This window comes from Ursus maritimus, unplaced genomic scaffold (assembly GCF_017311325.1).
Source record: "Ursus maritimus isolate PB19 unplaced genomic scaffold, ASM1731132v1 scaffold_13, whole genome shotgun sequence".
Lineage (NCBI taxonomy): Eukaryota > Metazoa > Chordata > Mammalia > Carnivora > Ursidae > Ursus > Ursus maritimus.
Genome location: NW_024423675.1, coordinates 30,160,721 through 30,182,515, shown reverse-complemented (window position 1 = coordinate 30,182,515; position 21,795 = coordinate 30,160,721). Strand labels below are relative to the sequence as shown.

Sequence of the window (21,795 nt, the reverse complement as noted above, 5' to 3'; positions counted from 1 at the left end):
AACTTTTCAAGAGATATAAGACATTTTAAAACATTTTCCAACTCCTATGTATTCTGTTACAATTGTTATGCATTATCAGGACACAGATTATTGTTGATGTTAGCTATTTGGCACTTAACATGTATATATTTCACATTTATGTGGATTAATTAGGCTTATTTAAAAAAATTAACCCTCATAGTCATACTCCTATAAAACTATATCATGGATGTGTTTGAAAAAAATGCACCATTTAAATGTCAGTGTTTTCTTTCTTCCCTTCCTAGTCTTTTCTAGGACTGGTGAACTTGTTACCTTATCCTGCTGTTTATGAGCTGGTAGGCAATCAAGATCTTCCTAATAAGGCAGAATATTCTCTTCGTGAAGTCCCAACATGTGTAATTGTAAGTCATTTTCTTTTCATCTTTACCTTTTTATAAATCTTGAGATTTATAGTACAGTGCAGTTTGACAAAAAAAGGAACATTATTTAATGGTGTTTAAAGGCTGATTTATTTATGCATGGAATATCAGGTCTGAATTATCTGTGCATGGAATTTTTGATCCAGGTCACCTAAAAGTTACAACACCTCTTGGAATACAAGGTTAATGCTCCCCAATCAGGAAAGAAACTTAGCATAAGAAGAAATATGTACATGAATAATTTTTAGATGGTTTATGTTACTAGTCACACTAGTGTTGCTTTTTCATTGGCTAAAATAATTAGGATTAAACTATATTCAAGGAGTCCAATATATTTTCTGCTAATATTTTAATGAACTACATATTACTGCCCCATGAGGGCAGTATATACATATTTATTTGAGACTTTTTTCATATTCATACTCCCAAATGGGTAACTTATTTTAATCATTTAGAGATATTTAGTTCCTTATCTTTGGGTAAGTTTGTGAATAAAACACACAAAATATGTATTTACGCATTCATAAAGAATTATGTAATTATGAGTTAAACACATAAAATAATGTGTACTTATGCATTCATAAAGAATTATTTAATTAACACTGAAATTCTGTTAATCATTCTTATTTTCTGGTCGCTTTGACCTGTGTGTTATTGTTTTTCTATTGTTTTGCCCCTTTGAATATTTTTAATTCTTGTTAATCCTAAACATTTTAATTTTTTTAAACTTTCTCTACTCTGGATATTTTTTGATAATTTTATGAATGAAATATAAAGATAGGTGCTTCTGTTGAATTTTTAATTTATATTCTCTTTTCCTTGAAGTGTTTCAGTTTTACCATGTGCTTGCTTGTTATCTTGGAGTTTCTTAAGTAGTTTTATAATTAGCCATTTATGTGTCTGTCTTCCCTGCTACACTGTGAGTGCCTGGGAGCAAGTAGGGTATCTTCGTCATCCTTAGCATTTACATGTAGTAGATGTCTGTGGTTCTACTTCTGGTTCTCTTCCAGCTTCTCTGGTCTCTCCTGTATAGTCTCCTTTGTGGACTTCTCTTCCTCTGCTGCCTGTCATCCAGATTGATCTCACCCAGTACTGTGACTTTAGTTGTATACTGAAAATTCTGACGTATATTGCTCACCTGTCAAATCTTTACTCACATTTCTACCAGATAATGGACATCTAGAACACTCATGGGCATCTTAGTCTTACCACTTCTGGAACTGTAATGTTCTTTTTTTTTTTTTTTTCTATCTTAAATTAATTCCATTTCCTGTTTTCCTGTCTCATCATATGGCGCCATCATCCACACAGCTGAATGAGCTAGAAACCTGGAAGTCATTGTTGACTTCTCTTTCTATATGTGCAATTAATCACCATGTATAGATTTTGCCTCCCTAATAACTACATCTTGTTTACCTTTTTTTATTCCTGTTAAGACCACCTTAGCTCAGACTCTCAATTGTTGTCTAGATTACTTCAGTGAGATCCTAACTGCTTTTTTTCCCCCAGTCTCAACCTATAATTTAGCCTTATGCTGATTTATTCTCAAAGTGGTCCTTTAGAAATAAAAACCAGATGTAATAATTCTATTTAAAATCTTTGCTGATTTCCCTTTGCCTCCTTGCGTAGCCATGTTCCTTTGCCTGACATACAGCTTCTCCTTTTTTCTCAAAGCCATTTTTTTCCCCTTGTCATCTCCCACTCTCTGACTTCCAGGGTCTTTCGTACAAGTTTCTTCCTTTCTCTAGGGTCTGGAAGCTATCTAACCTTGCCTTTCGGCTAGATAGTATCTCCTCATTTTTCATGCTTTACTCTTTCTATGAAGTTGTCTCATATACCACATTATTGTATAATGACTTTTGCATTTGTGTCTCCTAATGGACTGTAAAATCCATGAAGAGAGGAACTGTATTTTGTCTTTTGCCCAAAAACTCTAGCAAGTTGTTTTGTTTTTCTTTCGCTACTGTGAGCATGGTAGGTTCTCAGTAACTTCACTGTTTTATTAATTATTTGATAGGCTCTTAATGATCTTGGCCCGTCTTAGGCTTTATTCAAAACAATTTAAATTCAGTATCCTTCTGTTTTCTTTGGGAGTCCTGTGGCGGGAACCCTAGGAAGTTAAACTGAGGAACCATGTGTGTGCGTGTGCGTGTGTGTGTGTGTGTGTGTGTGAATGCACACATTCATGGGTGGGCTTTCTTTTGTGGATGTTTTCAAACTTGCATTTAAAAAATGGTATAATGAACTCCCATATACCCAACACTAAACCTTAGCTTTTATCAACATTCTGTCAGTGTTCTGCCATCTATTCCCCTACTCTTAACCAGTTTCCTGTCTTTTACTGCTGCATTTTTTTTTTCCTGGAGAATTATAAAGCATATTTTAGGTATACTGTCAGTTTATCTGTGAATAATTTAGTATTAGTATGCATCTCCAAGTAATAAGGACCTCTGGGTTTTGTTTTGTTTTTGCTTTTGTTTGAATTACCACCTTGTAAACCATCATGGCATTAATCACATCTGAAATGTTAGCTATAATCCCTTAATATTATCTAATATGTGGTCTATATAGAAGTTTCCTTTTTCTTAAGTTTTTTTTTTTTTTTTTTTTTACAGCTGGTCAAGTCATGATCCAAACAAAGTCTATACATTACATTCAGTCATTATGTCTTTTACATCTCTTTTCTAAAACAGTTCTTTCTTTGTTTCCATGCCTTTGATTTATTGGAAAAACTGGATTATTTGTTCTGGGTTGCATTGATTCACTGTTTCACTAGGAGATGTGAAATGGTGATTTTAGTTCTGCCATTCTCTTTGTATTTCACTGGAATTATTTAATAAAGGAAACCCTGAAAAAGTTTTTTTCAGGAATGGCAGAATAAATGCTTGACTGTTTATAAATTCTCAGAGTAGTGAATTGGTCTAGTAATCTCCAAAAGGGATTTTTTTTTATTATTACATGAGCTTCTAGTTTTTATCTGTATATGTTTCAGTCCAGTGCAGTTAATCATTATTGGTTTTGATAATCAAGATATTCCTTGGCTACAGAGTCCTCTTGACATGTAGTTATTCCTGTTTGATATATTTTTTTCTCATGTGAGATACTCTGGGCTCATTGTATACATTTTCTGGCTCAGTCCTGGAATCGGCCATCTTTAAAGAGTTGTTGTTCCTTTTACTAGGAAATTCTATTTAGAAACTATAACCTGGACACTAAAAATGTTCATTGTTTAGGGTTGTCATTATTTCTATGTCCTTTCAGTGGATAGCTGAAGAGAATAAGTTTTTTTTTTTTTTAAAGAGAAATTCATCATAAGCATATATTGATATTTTTTCTTATATTTTTCTCTTTCACTGAAAATCTTGGTTACTAATGACATGAACAAAACTACTTATTTGCTTTTATTGTACAGTGTACATATAATAATTTCAGAATAAAATAAGATCAGTGCATGCATATTGACATTTCATTTCAGTTAGTCTTGTTCTTAGAATATGCCACCAGGGATTTACAATCAAAATGTTGTGTTTTAAAGTTACTTGAAGTAAGTAAATCTCTGTTCTGCCTGGTTATGCCACTAACTTGATAGATTTATTTTAGAATGTTCTAAATTGAGAGGTTGTTTTACCTTTTGTATTAATTTTGTCTTTTCAATTATTATATGATTTAATGTTCTTTTAAAATATGTGACTCCAGTATGTAACAAGGTACTTAGATAGTAATCCTCTTTGACCTTTCTCCCTGGGTGTAGGTTTTGCTCTTCATTCTGATCGCCACTAGTTCCATGTAGCTATTTAAATTTAAATTAATGACAACTAAATAAAGAATTTCTTTCCTTTAAGTACTAACCACATTTCAAATTTTCAAGTGCGCACTAACCATAGGTGGCCAATGACTACCACATTAGATAGCACAGACAGAGAACATTCCATCATTGCAAAAAGTTCTTTTTTATAGCACTCACTGCCTTATAGCTAACACTTTTTGTTAGTTTTTGGTTTATCCTTCAACTGCCACTTTATAGTTATTACTTTAAAAAATAACATATTTTCTTTCCCTCCAGACTTAAGCAAAAGATAGTATGCTCTAAACACCGTCCTGTCTCTGCATTTTTCTTTTAATTCTGTACATTTGAGATTACTGCATACCAGTATATAGAGCTTTTCCCTTATTGTTTTTTTTACAAATGCGTGGTATACTGTTGTGTGGATGTGCTAGAGTTTACTCATCCAGTCGTCTGTTGGTGGACACTGGGTTCTTTAAAGTTTTTGCTATTATAAGTTATGCCAAAATTAATAGCTTGGTTTATATTTATTGTATTTACCAGTGTGCCTATATGTTTTTTCTACTGTTGCATAACAAATTGCTACAAACTTAGCAAATTAAAACTACCCATTTATGAGCTCACAGTTCTGTACATCAGAAGTCTGGCACTGTGTACCTGGGTTTTCTGCTCAGAGTATTATAAGCTGAAGTCAAGATGTTGGCCAGGCTAAGTACTCATCTGGAGGCCCTGGGGAAAAATGAAATTCCAAATTAATTCTGGGCAGAATTCAGTTTCTTAGGTTGTAGGACTAAAGTGCCTGGCATTCTGCTTGCTGTCAGCCAGGAGTTACTCCTGGGGCTTTGTCCTGTGGCCCCCTCCATTTCGACCGTGAACAACCTCTGTCCTGTCAAATCCCTTTCATGCTTTGAATCTCTGTGACTTCCTCTTATGTGAGCAGCCCAAGAAAATTCTTTTCCTTTAAATGGCTCTTCTGATGATATCAGAACCACTTGGATAATCTCCTATTTTAAAATCAATTAAGGACTTCTGCAAAAATCTCTTCACAGCAGTAAGTGTATTAGTCTATAAAGGCCTGAGAATCTTGGGGGCTCTTGAATTCTGCCTGCTGTAGTATCTTTGGGCTAGATATCTAGAAGTGGGATCACTGGGTTGAAAGGTAAATTCAAATGTAATTTTAGTATATATTGCTAGATTTTTTTTCTACAGGGAATAATCTTTCTGCTTTCCCATCAATGAAATTTAATAGTGACTGTTTTCTAGCAGTTTCATTAAGACGTTTATGTGATAAGAGGTTTAGATATCTGTCTGACAGGAGAAAAGTATTAATGTATGTTTTTCTTGTGAACACATTTTTTTCATATGCTTAATGGCCATTGATGACTTCTCAGTGGTGTTTCAATTTATTTTTATTAATTTTCTATTTGTTTTCTTTTTCTTAGTTTTGAGGAATTCTTTATATTTTAGGGAATTTAGATTTTAACTTCTCATGACTTCATATCAGGTATCTACCAGAACTCTAGGTCCTGCAAATAGCTCTCAAGTTGTACTTTAGTAAGTTAAAGGTCAGTAACAAAATATTTTGTCCCTCTAACACATACAGTCTTTGATTGCTTTTCAGTTCCTATCACTTAGTTTGCAGCTATATAAGTGATGTATTAGGTAGGACTCCTTTGGTTATTGGAGAAACTCAGTTTGAATTAGTTTCAGCAGAAGAGGAAATTCATTGACCTGCATAAGAAAATGTATTGGCCCTAATAAACATCTGCAGTTTGTGTGGAGTCACAGTGTGGGAGATAACTGGGAAACTTGGATGCCAGTACCAGCGACAGGAGTATCCCATGTTCTTAACAAGAGGTGGTAGCTGATTATAGTTCCCTTCACATAACCGAGGACTGTAAACAGTGAATGAACCTAAGGGAGAACTTGCTAATTGTGAGAGCTGACTAGAAGTGGGATAGGCTGCCTTGGGATTCTGTGAGTTCTTCATCCTGAGTTCTTCTTGGTGAAGGTACTGCAGATCAGATCCAAGAACCTGTTGGGTGGTTGTAGTTCATAATCTTGAAGCTCTTTTTCAACCCTGAGAATATGTTTGTAGTATTTAGCATAATGCCTGTCACACAGTAGATGTGCAGTATATGCTAAATAAAATATTCGTGGACTTCATTATATACGAGAGCAAAGAACAAAACAAAAAACAAGGACGAGTAGAAATAGAACCTCGAATGTAGTCCGGCTCACATCTGTCTGTCTGTCTTTGTCATCTTGTCCTGTTACTGCCATCTATCCTGGCTCTATTGAAAGCTATACATAGTGTGGTGGTTAAGAGTTTATATTCTGAAGCCAGACTGCCTGGATTAGATTCCCAGTTCTGCCTTTTACAAACTATGTGACCTCAGACAAGATAAACTTTTAATTTTCTGTTAAAAGAGAGCAATAACGTTCCTACCCCAGGGTTGTTGTGAGAATTAAATGAAATATAAAAGTTTAAGTCACTGCTTGGCGGGTAATAAATGCTATAGAATTGTCTGGTATAATTATCATTACTGTTTTCTTCTCCAGATGCTGTTCTCTATAGGAGAGTACACAGGACTACCTGTTACTTTCTACTGACATCTTCACCATTTCCCCTTGTCTTTGTTTCCTAGGGCTGCCATAACAAGCGACCACAAACTGGGTAGCTGACAACAACAGAAATCTACTCTCTTACACTTCTGGAGGCCAGATGTCTAAAATCAAGGTGTTAACAGGCCACATTCCCTCCAAAGAGTCTAGGGGAGAATTCTTCCTTGCCTCGTCCAGCTTCTGGTTGTTCCAGGCATTTCATGTCTTGTTGCTATGTAACTCCAATTTCTGCTGTCAATCTCACAAGGCTTTCTCCCTCATCTGTTTTAAATCTCCCTTTGTCTTTCCCTTCTAAGGACACTTGTCACAGTCTTAGGGCCCACTTGGGTTAATCCAGGATGATCTTATCTCAGAATTCTTAATTACCTCTTCAAACACTCTTTTTCCAAATAGGGTAACAATCATAGGTTCTGGAGATTAGGATGTGGACATATCTTTTGTTGGGGTCACAATTTAACTCACTATGCCACCAAACAGGAGAGTGGCCTTTTCCTCTATTTCCCTGTTATAGACTGAGTGTATACCCCCAAAATTCATACGTTGAAACCTAATCCTCAATGTGATATTTGGAGGTGGGCCTTCAGGAAGTGATTAGAAATAATAGACTCCAGTTTTGCAGAGTGGCAGTATCATAGCCAATAAGCTTTATCCAAGGTGCAGTTGTGGCTAATTGAAAAAAAAAATAGACTTTAGGGAAATTCCTTACCCCTTCTGCCATGTGAAGGCACAGGGAAAAGGTGACTGTCTATAAACTAGAAAGTGGGTCCTTGCCAGACAGAAAACCTTCTGGTGCCTTGATTTTGGACTTCTCAGCATCCAGAACTGTAAGAAATAAAGTTCCTGTGTTAATAAGCCACCCAGTCTGTGGTACTCTGTTAGAGCAACCAAAATGGGTTAAGACTCCTCCCCCTTGAAAAATCCCAAGGAAGAACCTTAAAGGTTGAGCTTTGTTTGTGGATGTTCATGGGCTAATCAGTCACAAGCCACTCCTAGTGGTGCAGGTGGAGGAGTATTGGCATTATAACTGATCTATCCCTCACCTTTCACTTATCCCTTTCTGAAGTAAAAAGGGTCAGATAAAACACACGTCACCTTTGGGACACTTGTAAACAGCAGACCCTTAGGCATGTATGTATTTATGTGAATGGCTATTCCTTTGTTTTCCTAGTTCGGATCTCGTTCTGGCCTACTAGATCATTGAATGTATTTTCCAGCTGGACAGTATCCTTTAAAAAGAATTTCAGACTTGATTTGTTTTTGTTTTTGTTTTTTTGAGTCCCAGGCCTTACTTGTCACTAGCTCATTGTTACAAAGATGCTGCTTGATTTAGAAAACTGATTGCCTTATTGACACATGTTGCAGCGCTTAGAAACTGAAGTTCTCCATAAGGCAGGCTTCCCAGGAGTTTCATTTTCTTCCCTAAGTGGTGATCCATCAATGTAATCCTCTTTAAAGAACAAATTATTTACTGTAACATTTGTTCTCTGAAAATGCATTATCATTGATAGATCACTGCAATCTACTCTTCCATTAGCTTGCTGGTAATACATTCTCTATCTCTTTTATTCTTAAAATATTTAGTCTAGTATTTAGATTTGGAACTAGAACTTTATAGAGTCCCAAAGTGTCACCAGCTCTCAAAGTCTGAGCTTAGTGTTCAGATAGTTGGACAAATTTCAGTCACCTATTACTAGCATCCTACTAATGAAGAGAAATCTATAGTAATCTTTCCAGAAGCTACTATGCATAGAACTGATTGGCAGCTTTTCTTCTGTCAGATAAGAGAAGGCCAGTGATACATAATTCTAGATTAATCTGTGGAGATTATGATAAAACATTGATAATTTCTTGAATTATTTTAAGCAGTAAAAATGTCTACCTATTTGAAGAAACACCTGGCAAACAAGTTTGTCCATATATATGGCAAAGAGTACTTAATAGTATCCAGGTGCCTGGACAAGCCAAGGAGAGCTCCATGGCTCTGTCACTATAGCTAATCAGGTCTGTCAGAGGAGAAATTAGGAAAAAGAAGAGAGTGGGTTAATTACTGAGAATCTGAATGTGAAGCTGGGAATGTGAATGAGTTACTTAATTCATGTTCCATTATAATGTTTGAAACAAGGAGCGCCAAGCTAAGAAGCAGACAAAATGACAGGTTTTAAGATAGCAATCTTTTCATTCTTCATTGTTAGTGAGTTTACATAATGTTTGCTGATTCTAAACTCTTGTGCTAGTACTCACACATTTTTAAGATATCTGTAGAATGATAAATATATGCATTCCTAAGTGTTAGGTATAAACTTTTACTATACAAATTGACACAAAATCCAGTTTTTACTATGTTTCGATTTGTATTTTTCAAATGTTTTTCAAATGTTGAAAGATTATTTCCTCAACCTTGCAAAGTCATTTCCATGCTTCTTATTTATTTGATGATATGGCATTTGTACTATCATCCACACAGACGTCTGTAAATATTACGTGACTTTACTCCCTAGCAAAATCTTTCATTTGACCTTTAGGTCACAGAAATGTCTTCAATTTGAACTCACTGGAAGGTAGCACATTTCTTGGTCGGGAAAATGAACAATGAGAGAGACAAGTATTCGTCTATGAATAAATTTCTTAGGCCTAAACCCAAAGATATACACAAAGCAGGGCATTATAAAAAGAAAGACTTTTAGAGAGTGGTAGTAGGCTTACATTGTCAGGGCTTGGGACGGCTGGTGGTACCTGGGTCATCAGGTTCTCTGCACTTGCATCATGATTTTTAAGCCTGACTACACATTGCAACAACTTGGAAATCTTTTAAAAGGATATTCATGTCAGAATTTTACCCCCAAGGATAGTGACTTCATTGGTCTGAGGTAGAACCTGGGCATTATTCATATATGTATATGTATATATAATTTTTTTTAAAGTTCTCTAGGTGATTCTAATGTTCAACCAGGGTTGGAAACCACTGATTTTCATGAGCAGAGACTGTCAACAAAATCTCAGCTACTAGATAAAACTATTCAAGTCCACTGTTCATGTTTCACATTTGTAGATTTCGTATTTGTTTTTCAAAGTAGTTTATATTTTTAGCAGTTTGATCTGTATTTAGCTGGTTGCAACACAGTACCAGAATGGGGTAGAAATTAGTGATTCTCCACTTTGGCTAAACATGAGATGACTCATGTCAGTAACTTTGACAAATCTTAATGCCCAGACACACCTAGACCAATTAATTCAGAATCTCTAAGGTTGAGACTTGGGCATTGGTAATCATTTTTTTTTTTTTTTAAACCCCTCTCTAGGTGATCAAATGTAAAGCCAAGTTTGAGAACCAAAAATCTAAATAAATCTTTGTTGAGTTGGTTTTTCTTTAAATGGTTTCGGTCAAGCACAGTCTCACTCCAAATCTTTCTTTTTTAGGATATTATAGATAGACTTATAATTTTGAATTCAGAAGCTAAGATTCGTTCTTTATTCAACTATGAACAATCACACATCTTCGGTCTAAGGTAAGGTGTTAAATATTACCTGAGGTACATTTTCTGTCTTGCAGAAACAGTTAAGCATATGTTCTATATACTTTCAAAAAGTATTTAAAATGAGCTAATTTTAAGCATGTTTAAAGGTAAGTTGTAACTTTATAGACAAAATAAATACAGTTATTAGGTTTTTATATAATGGCTTTTGTCTACATTTAGTTTCTGTATTATTACCATGTCTTCCACTTTTGTTTGATTTACAGAGGCATTTTGCAGACTCTTCAGTTTACTCAGGAGTCAACTGGGGCTTCCCTGGGTTGGTATTTGATGGGACTCCTAAGAGAGACATGAAAGAGGCCTGAAAATGCATAATTTATCTTGAGGCTCAAGTTTGCTCCTTGTTGTTAACCATTGCTCCTTAATCTCAGTTTTCCCAAGGTTTAAATCTTTTTGGTCATATATAGACCTATAATTTGTTTTCCTACTTATAAATTACGACTTTTAAAAACAGCTGAATTAGAGACATTTTCCATTTTCATAGGTTTGTGATTCTTTTTTTTCCCCCTTTCTACTAGCAAAGTAGCTTTTTTAGCCAACATGGAGGGGGTCAGTGAGAATGCTCTACCTAAGAAATAAAGCAATCACTTTTCTAAAATTAGAATCTCTGATGGTAGTATATATATTATAGATTTTATACTCAATTTTTTTTTTTTTACCATTAATAGCTGAGTTTCATTTTTGGACTTTTTAGTGCAAAGAAGGTAGAAAAACTGTAGCTATTATAGTTCTTTGAATGGTGTGTCCGTTATCTCAAAATGTATTTTCACATTACATTTTAACTTCTCATGTATAGCAGCAGATACATCATATAGCAGGCAATGATGAAGAATACTAGGAAAAATCTATTCAGTAGAACTTGCTTCTGCATAACAAGTATATTTCTGAGTTTTCTAGTTATAGAATATAGATTCTAGCCTCCTTTTACTGATAAAATGAATGAATGTCTTTTTTTGTGTATATAAAGAATAGTATTTTTGTCTAGTATTCTTGTTAAAAAATAATAATAGAATTTTAAGTCATGTAAAAAGCCATCCAAGAAGTAAAATGCCCCTGGGAATAAAATATATTAATTTGCATAGCATGTGCTTTTTTCAAATGGAGTGCAATATCCAAATGGAGTCATTCTGTTCTTTATGAAGAATTTGCCATGGCATTGTCGATTCATGTAATACAGTTGTGTAGTGTGGTGGTTAGATTAGCAACATGGACTCTGGAGTCAAGACTGCTTGCTCTTTACCAGTTGTGTAAGTTGGGATCTCAGTTGCCATCTGTAAAACGGAAGAAAATTATGTTACTTTCCTCATAGAACTGTTATCATAATTGCAAAAGAAAAATTAAAAGGACTTATTAACAGTGCCTGGCATGTAGCAAGCACTATAAAAATGTTCCTAATAGATGTAGTAGCAATAGTACTTCAAGTGTTTCTTTATATCTGCTTGCTTTATATGATTTTTGTGTTTGACTAGGAAGTACATTTTGTCTTCATTCTTTCAGTACCCCAGTAGTCTTCTACATGCTGCCAAGTGATTTGCTAGGTTTACAGCATCAGCAATAAGAGAAAGAAAGAGACCAAATCACTTTCTGAGAAAAGTTTGTATTTTATTTTTTATGCTTTTTAACAAGTTTTTCTTTGACAATATGTTTATTTCATTGCATTTCGAAGGTCATGCTCATAATATTCAGTTATATTTTTAAGTCATACATTTGAGGTTAGATAATTTACTTCTACTGATTTCAGTCTAGCATTGGTCATTGGGGCCCAATAGTGATAATTTATATCCTAGCTTTGTATTGTATAAATCTTGTGTTTCTCTGTGTTTTGGATTCTTACCAATACCATTTTCTTTACTTTCTACAATGGTTTTGTTTCTAATTGTACCTTTATTGTACTGTTCCTTTCAGTAGATCATCTCATGAATGTATTTGCCTTCTCCTCATAGCACTGTTTGTTCCATTCATTTTTCCCCCTCTCTGAGTAAGGGTAAGTTTAATACAGTTTCTGTAGGTTTGCCATAGCACTTAGATGAGGATAATACAGGGCTTAGTGAAATGTGGATTTTCACTTTTTAATCGCATCACATTCTCTGTAAATTTCTGAATTTTTATTTGTTCAGGTCCTAGAAATCTTGTATCATAAATGACTAATACGTCGAGAAGGTTGCTCCCTTGATTAGCCCTCCTATCCTTTTTGTTTCTACTTCTAGCCTACCCTTTTCTAATTTTGTATCTGGTGCAGACATGCCTTCAGATGTTTCGTCTTACAGTGGAACACGCTCAAAAAGAAGTTTCCCTCGACCTCCTGTCTCTGAAGTCACTGTCCTGTTTCTCTCCCTCTCACCGTAGCAAGTAGTCTGCACAAACTGTCCCCACTTGCTCACCTCTCTTTACTTCTCAGCCCACTTAGATTTGAGGTTGACTCTATAACTTTGTCAGAATTGCACATCCTGCTCAAGTTGCTTGTAGCTTCTATGCTGATGAATGTAATAGATTCTTCTCTTTTTGATTCTCTTATTATCACTATCAGCATTTGATATAGTGGACCATTTCTTTCTGTGTGAAAGTTCTCTTTGCTTCTGTGACACTTCCATAGCTGCTATATTTCTTTTTTGCATTCTCTAAGCAATCTTTGGAATTTGAAATACTCAAGACTTTGTGCAGTTGCACTTTTTTTCCTCTTTGCTCTGCCCCAAGTTCATCCACTTACACCTTTGCCTTTAAGTATCCTGTATGTCCGTAGGTCCCCCACAATTTTTATCCCTAACCTAAATTATTATTCAGAGCTACCAGGTTCAAATATACAACTCTCTCTTGACATCTCAATTCATATATTTCTCAGATATCACAAACTTAACATGTCTAAAACTGAACTTTTGGATCTTCTCACACAAAAACAAACAAAACAAAATAAATCTTCTGTTTCCATCTCATTAAGTGGCCCAACCAACTATTCAATTGCTCAGTCTTGAAAGTCATCTTTACATTTTTTCTTTGCTTTTCAAACAGTGATTTATCTTCATTATAAAGAATTTAACCAACACAGGGGACTAAATTATAATACATTAAGTTACATTCTTCCTAACTCTGAAAGTAGCATTATTTTTAAAAAAATTTAATTCCAGTCTAGTTAACGTACAGTGTTATATTTTAGTTTTGGGTGTACTATGTAGAGATTCAACAGTTCTATACGTAGTGCTCATCAAGTAAGCACACTCTTAAGCCCCCGCACCTACATCTGAAAGTAACGTTAACATTGAGGAAAATTATTCTGGGCATCTTTCTGTGCATGTACATACAGAAAAATAGATATATGGAGATTATTTTATAAAAATGGAATCATATAGTTTCCATTTTAAATTATAACTGATTTTTATAGAAAAGAAAAACTAATGAGACAGAAGAAATTGCTGAATTTCAAATAACTGTTTTTTCACTCCAGGGGTTATTATTTCCCCAGAGATTCCTCTCAGTTTAAGAGAAAAAAGATTATGTAAAACATTTCAAGTGGTTTGAACATAGTATTTCATTTTGAGACAGTATTGATTGACTCTCTACTATGAGAGACGAGGACATTAATGCTCTCATTGGCCTCCCACCTTCCCTGTGTCCACCTGTGTTAGAAGAATGTTCTTTTGCCATTTCCTAACCTGCCTTCCTAAGTCCTTGATCTTATTTTCTTCTCTACCCAGAAGGGAGATTAAACTAATCTAGGTTTCTTTTTTTTTTTTTTAAAGATTTTATTTATTTATTTGACAGAGATAGAGACAGCCAGTGAGAGAGGGAACACAAGCAGGGGGAGTGGGAAAGGAAGAAGCTGGCTCATAGTGGAGGAGCCTGATGTGGGGCTTGATCCCATAACGCCAGGATCACGCCCTGAGCCGAAGGCAGACGCTTAATGACTGCACCACCCAGGCGCCCCTAAACTAATCTAGGTTTCTTAGTGTAGTGACATGAGATATGCGGCACTTCTTTAATATGACTGCAGATTAATATTTATAATTTGTTAGTTTACTCTTCTCTACTTCATTTACTCTGCCAATATTTATTGGCTGCTTGTTATGCTCTGTGTTAGATGTAGGGGATGTAATGATGAGTAAACAAAATGTGGTGCTTATTCTCTTTAACCTTACTACCTAATGAGGAATCAGATTTTAAGGTAATAAAAATGTGAGGTAATTAATGCAGAAAAGAAACACATCCTTACAGAGCTCCCCACCTTCCCATTTTAAATAACTGGCGGTTCTAGACTTTATGTGGCTTTCAGGGAGCTCCATAATATACCTACATCTCTCCTGTGTACAATATTTTCCACCTTTCCTCAGCCTGAACTAATGCTGAATAGGTTAGACTTCTTATCTCCTCAAGTGCAGTGTTTATTATTGCCTATATACCTATTTTTTTGTCTTGAATATTGTTTTCACTTTTGTCATCTTAAAATTTGACTCATCCTTCAAGGCAAAGCTTGCTTTATGAATTACTTCTTCCGTGGCTTGTGAGTGCACTTTGATCTTGTCTTTTTCCTGCATGTTCTTTGCCTTTATAGTCATTCCCACAAATTTGATATTTATTTCTCACCCTGACTAAAACTTAAACTTTAAGGGAATATCATTTTCTTTGACTTTCATGTCCCGTATTGCTGGGTACTTTTTGGTTATTTGGTTAACATTTATTTGCTAAATCTGTTGGTTTTTTTTTTTTTATTTGTTTAAGAAAGGTGTACATTTATTAAAAAGTTTGGGTGCAAATTATTTTCTTGAACCTTGTCTTTTACAGACAACAATTAAAGCACCTTGGGGTTCTTATCCTGTATAATTTCTTTTTTTCCAAAGTTGAGGCTTAACTGAGATATATGGTTGACATATATCAGTTTCAGGTTACAACATGATTCAATATTTGTGTGTATTGTGAAATGGTCACCACATAAGTCTAGTTAATATCTGTCACCATACATAGTTAAGAATTATTTTTCTTGTGATGATAACTTTTAAGATTTACTCTCTTAGCAACTTACAAATATGCAGTGCAGTATTAGTATTAACTACAGTCACCATGCTATACATTGCATCCCCATGACTGATTTATTTTTTAACTCTAAGTTTGTTTCTGACTCTCTTCACAAATTTTCCCCACCACCCACTCCCCACCTCTGGCAAATAGCAGTCTACTCTCTGTATTTATGAGTTTGGTTGTTTGAAATTCCATGTGTTAGTGAGAGCATATAGTACTTCTTTCTCTGCCTGACTTATTTCACTTCATATAATGCCCTCAAGGTCCATCCATGTTGTTGCAAATGGCAAGACCTCATTCTTTTAATGGCTAAATAGTATTCCGTAGTATGTATACTGCATTTTCTTTAGCCATTCATCCATTGGTAGACATTTAGGTTGTTCGCATATGTTGGCTGTTGTATATAAGGCTGCAGTGAACATGGGGTGCATAAATCTTTCCAAATTTGTGGCTTTGTTCTCAGATAAATACCCAGAAGTGAAATTGCTAGATCATGTGGTAGTTCTATTTTTAATTTTTCGAGGAACCTCCATACTGTTTTCCCTAGTGACTGTACCAATTTACATTCCCACCAACTGTACTGCTATTCTGATAAGTACGAGGTGATATCATTGTGGTGTTGATTTGCCTTTCCCTGATGATTAATGATGTCGAGCATCTATTCATGTAGCTATTGGCCATCTGTATGTCGTCTTTGGGAAAATGTCTATCCAGATCCCCTGCCCATTTTTTGAATTGGATTTTTTTTTTTTTGGTGTTGTGTAAGTTCTTTAAATGTTTTGAATATTATTAACCCCTTATGAGATATGATTTGCAAATATTTTCTCTCATTCAATAGGTTGTTTTTTCATTTTGTTGATGATTTTCTTTGCAAGTTTTTGAGTTTGATATACTCCCACTTGTTTACTTTTGCTTTCATTGCCTTTGCTTAATGTCACATCCCCTGGAAACTTTTGATCCTGCTCATCATAGCTTAGTAGTTTAAGATATATTTAACCATCTTTAGGTCAGAAGAATGTTATGCTCATGCCTAAATTATTTCAATATAAAAAACTGTTTCATGGAGAAAGAATTATATCGTTCAGTATTAATAGTTTTCTTTATTTGAAACTACAAATTAAGTTGTAATTACAGACTCTAGAATTGCACATTTTTAACAACTTAAATCTTATGTAGTAATTCCTCATTAAATATACACTTTAAGATTTAATACGGTTAAAGAAATGTTAATACAGTTCTCCTAAAACTTATTCCTTATTTGAAACTCTAATGTGGCCTTTGGTTAGTTTTCTTAAAAAACAAAAAAACTCTGAAATCTTTTTATAGAACACCCTTTAAAATGTATCACTTGCTATTTCAGTTATTTTACATTTACTCACAACAGTAAGTTATATACACAGTATAACAGGTTTTTTTTTTTTAGATTATTTATTTATTTAAGAGAGGGGGAGAGAGAGAGAGTGAGAGAAGGCAGAACAGGGGTGAACAGGAGTAGAGGGAGAGGGGCAGAAGGAGAGGCAGAAGCAGGCTCCTCACTGAGCAGGGAATTCAACGCAGGGCTCTATCCCAGGACCCTGGGATCATGACCTAAGCCCAGACAGATGCTTAACTGACTGAGCTACCCAGGTGCCCCACAGTATAACAGTTTTATGTATGACTACCTTCTTTGTAAAAAGTCTGACCTGTAAGATGACTTTAAGATGAAAAGTAAAAAATAATTTTCAGTTTAGAATCAGCGTGGTTATTTTAGCAAACATAGGTAAGTGTTAATATTCCATCACAACAAATCACGAGATTTATTCCCAGTGACCCAGATGCTAACTAGACTTAAATTTGATTAACATTAGTAATAAGCAATTTTAAAATTATCTCTTGTAATCTTTTTTACTATCAGAAATTAGATATAATCTGACTACAAAACCATCCACATTTTGGATTTTGTATACACAGGTACTTGTGTACATAAATACATATATAATATTTAATTTAATTTGAAGAAAACAGATGATCTATTACTAATTGATATCAGTAAAGGATTCAAAATTCTTATTTAATGAAAGAATTCCCATTTTTATAGAATAATTAGAAAATAATGAAAACAAAGTAATAGCTTTTAGTCTTTCTCTTAGAGATAAAAATTTTTCATTTTATAACTGGATATATTTTTCTTAAATAGGAGTTTTATTGTTTTAACACCTCCTTTTAAATTTAATTTTAAATCATCCATATCTATAAATGTTCACGTATACCATAATTTTAAAGGATTGAATAATATTCTAGTATATGAATGAAGTTTTCTGTGTTTAGACATGTAGGTTATTTTTTTAAAATTATTGTATGTTTTTATAAATATCTCTATGCCCATAATTTATTTTTACCACAAATCCTTAGAAATGGACTTGCTGTGTTAAAAACTTAGACACATTTTCAAATCCTATATATTTCTATCTTCCCTCTTTTCATGACTGCTTTTACTTTACCTCTCTGTACCATTTTATATTCCACCCACTATTGACACTTTTTCCTTTTATTAAGGTGTTCATTCAGAAAATATTTATTGAGTTCCTGTTAAGTGCTGTACTGCGGTCTTTTTTTTTTTTTTAAGATTTTATTTATTTATTTTAGAGAGAGGGAGCGCCCATGAGCTGGGAGGAACAGAGGGGAAGGGAGAGGGAGAGAGAGATAATCTCTAGTAGACTCCATGCTCAGTGCAGAGTCTGACAACGGAACTCGATCCCATGACCCTGAGATTACAACTTGAGCTGAAATCGAGTCGGATGCTTAGTAGACTGAGCCACCGAGGTGCCCCCATCTGCTGTCTTTCTTGGGGATTCTGTGACTTTGTTCTCTTTTTATTTCTGGATTCTCTTTTCTTCGTTTTTGCTAATTCTTTTTCCTCTTCCTCTCTTTACCCTTTCAATCAAATTCTCTTCTAGTATATGTCCTCAGTACATTTACCTCTTTTCCTCTGCAGTAGCTTCAGTTATCCCTTCTTTACTGACTATAACCCTGTATCTACGTATCAATCCCTAAACTTTCCCTTGATCATATGTTCAGATTTATTGAACATTAGGCTCTGCACAACATGCAAGTTCAGCAAACTCAGTATATCCAGAAATTATACTCTGTACTTACAGAAGTCCAAACTAGCCTCTAGCTTCAGGAGATACCAGAGCACTTCTGAAATATATATGAATTTGGTACCTAGAGCAAGTGAGTAGGCTCTCTACAGCCTCTGCTCACATAGGTTTATTGGCAAACTGACTCTACTCCCCTCTTCTCTACAGGTATGGTTCTATATGCATCAGAAACTTTAATCTCCAGATTTGGAGGTATGATTAGTGTGTGTGTAATCCATGTCCCATTCTTGGTTTTGATCAACAGGTGAGGAATTGGGCATTGCATTTCTGCTAGCTAGTTTGTATGTGGTGATCAGAAGGAAATCTTTTGTGTTGCATTTTGTACTGTTTGTGTATATCTTAACCAGTGCATTTGATTACAGAGTTAATGACTAACTTATGGAATTTATCATAATGCATACATGGAAATAGAATGTTAGTAGAAATGAAATGTGTTGATTCAGTGTATTTAAGGAAGAAATCCTAGGAAAAAGTGTCAGGATAAAGAGAAAGGGCTTGTGACTTCAGGCATGAGGTAAACAAAGAACATGGTTCAAATTTCTTCAAGTGGAGATGGTAGCTAAGACTAAACGTCACAGAACCATTCTAGATACCCCGGGCAGTGCCCACTTTCTCATATTAATGACGTAATATTTGAAAGTGACATACAAAGTATGTAGTACTTAAGAACAGAGAATTATTCGTGTGGTGAGATTTGATTTGGGTTATTAGCAGACTCCTGGGGGAATTTGTCATATACAAGATACATTCTAAAACAAGTAAAAGGATTAGTCTCACAACCCTGAGATCATGACTTGAGACAAAATTGAGTCAGACGCTTAAGTGACTGAGCCACCCAGGCACCCCACAGTACATTGTTATCTATTAAGAACAGTGACCAATTTGATTCCTAATGTTTAGCACAAAATCTTGCATGTCTTAGGAGTCTGGTGACCCTGGCTAACAGTCTTTGCCTTGAAGGTCTGAGTATACTTTGATTTATCTTTTCTCCCTCCCCTAAGAATAGTTCCATTTTTGTAAGTCAGTAATGCAAGTTTCCTATTGTTAAGCCTAAATCCTTTGCCCGGGAGGAATTTTTGTTTCAGGTTTCTTATATAAGCAAGATAAGCTCATTTGGGATGCCAAATTGGCATTTAAATCTTTTCTTTTTATGACTTCTTTACCCAAAACATTTTTCTGTATGACAAAAATTAAATCATTACTGAGTTTCATTATATTAGAGATAAAATTTAATAAGGTAAAAAGAACTTTTTTAAAAAGGCAATTTAGAGCTTAGGAAACAAATATATTTGTTTTTATCTATTTGAGCAAAAGTAAAGGACTGAGTAAGGTTCCAGATTCTGTGTGGCTTAAATTTACTTTCCACTTCCAGCACAGAATCTATATTTATCTTTTTTGGCAGAGCAGCTAGAAAAGATACTAGTTCATGGTCTGTGTCACATCTACCAAACACTATTTTTTATTTATTTTTATTAAAGTAACAAAGGTATAGAGTGCCTGGGTGGCTCAGTCAGTTAAGCTTCTGCCTTCAGCTCAGGTCATGATCCCTGGAGTCCTGGGATCGAGTCCTGTATCGGACTCCCTGCTCCTTCCCCCTGTTCATGCTCTCTCTCTCTCTCTCTCTAGTGGGTAAATAGAGTCTTTAAAAAAAAATAAAGTAATAAAGGTATATAGTTTAAAAAGCCAAATAGTATGGGGAAAGCATTTAAGAGCAAAGAGTAATCCTCTCTCCATCCTTCTCTTCTCCCCACTCCCAGTCCTCAGAAGCTGTCACTTTCGACTCCTTGAATTGGTTTTTTCTGGCATTCATCTCTGGATTTTTGAGTAACATGTTTATACTGTGTTTTGATTTTTAAACTTTAGATTTTAGCTTGTCTTTAGTGATTTAGAAGCTTAGGATGTAGATGTCCTCTGCTCTCCCTCTCTCCCTGCTGTATAGTTTTATCACAAACCTGATTAAGTCACTATTAAAAGCTTACATTTTTATGTCTATATAAATATTATTTCTTTATGGGCCAAGTAGTATACTATACTATATTTCATTTTTCCTAGTACTTTATTTTTCCTCAAGTTAATAATTGCATGATTTTGCACTTGCTTCATTTTTTATATATCTACTAATAAATGCTTGGACTACCATGAAAAGATATACTGTTGCCTCTGTGACGGCATAGCTTAGTACTTACATAGTTCTCATTATGTCCTAGGTACTGATACTGGTTTCACATTTAAACACTTAATTTCAAAACAGCCCTGTGAACTAGGTACTCTTATCTCCCATTTTTACAAATGACTCAACTGAGCTATAGAAAATTTAAGCCATTCACTTAAGGTGACACAGCTAGTAATTAGTATTGAACCCAGATAGTCTAGTTCCAGAGAATGTGATACCTGACCCATACGTTGTAGTGCTTTATGACATAAATGTCAAGATGCCTTACAGTCATTCTTTCCAATTATGTTTTTATAGTCTTGAGGTTTTCATGCTCTTGAGGGCAGGGACTATGTCCTATTCATGTTTGTGGAAACATACAACAAGCTAAAGGACATCAGGTAACATGTTAGCTTTTTTCCTTGTATCACATCCCTTCGTTTCATTTTATACTGGAGGATCTTTTGGCCCTATGTGTCAGTCCTCTGGGATTTCCCTTCATCATTCCGGGAACTGCTTTTTATTTTTCTTCTGAGCTGGATCCTCTTTTACCTAGGATCCAATTTCCTGTTTCTTGGTTTGCTCCTTGTTTGGAATGGTGTGGAAGTTTTTCAAGGCTGGTAAGGGATGGAAACTTCCCTCACATTCCTTCTACTCCTACCCCATTCTTTCCCTCTTTTCACAGAACATTGGAGGTTTACCTTCTGGAAATCATGAGTCAGGTGCAGTTAGTGGAGCTGAGAGAAAAGGGTATTGTGCTGGAAAGGGTTAACTGCTACTCTCTGCCAAGAGCTATTATTCTGTTATTCCTTTCCTATTCCTGTTATCTCTATTCTATGATTCCTTTCCTCCCCAAATTTGTTTTTCTTAGCATTAATAAGACATCTTTTTTCCATTTGCTTACTTTTCACTGTATATCTAGCAGTAATATATCTCAAGATGTTCCTATAAAATATAACAATGTCAAATATTTACAGCTTTGCTTATTGTGCACCAGGTATGATTCTAAGCATTTTAAATATTTCGAGTCATTTAAACCTCAGAGCATTAAAGCTCCAAACAACAGAGATAGCAATAAACTGTCTTTTACCAGCACAAAATAATTTCCCTCCCACAACAAAAGTGCCCTCACACCTTCTTCCCTGGCAGGGAG

General features: G+C 34.9%; 1 protein-coding gene across 1 annotated transcript in view; it reads left to right on the top strand.

Annotated features, from left to right (window-relative positions):
- Positions 1 to 21,795, top strand: part of TBC1D32 (TBC1 domain family member 32) — a 210,699-nt gene that overhangs the window by 93,571 nt on the left and 95,333 nt on the right. Inside the window, exons 22-23 of the mRNA XM_040627729.1 lie at positions 267 to 383; positions 10,228 to 10,316. Of these exons, the coding sequence (XP_040483663.1) occupies positions 267 to 383; positions 10,228 to 10,316 (206 nt within the window). The remainder of the gene's footprint in view (positions 1 to 266; positions 384 to 10,227; positions 10,317 to 21,795) is intronic.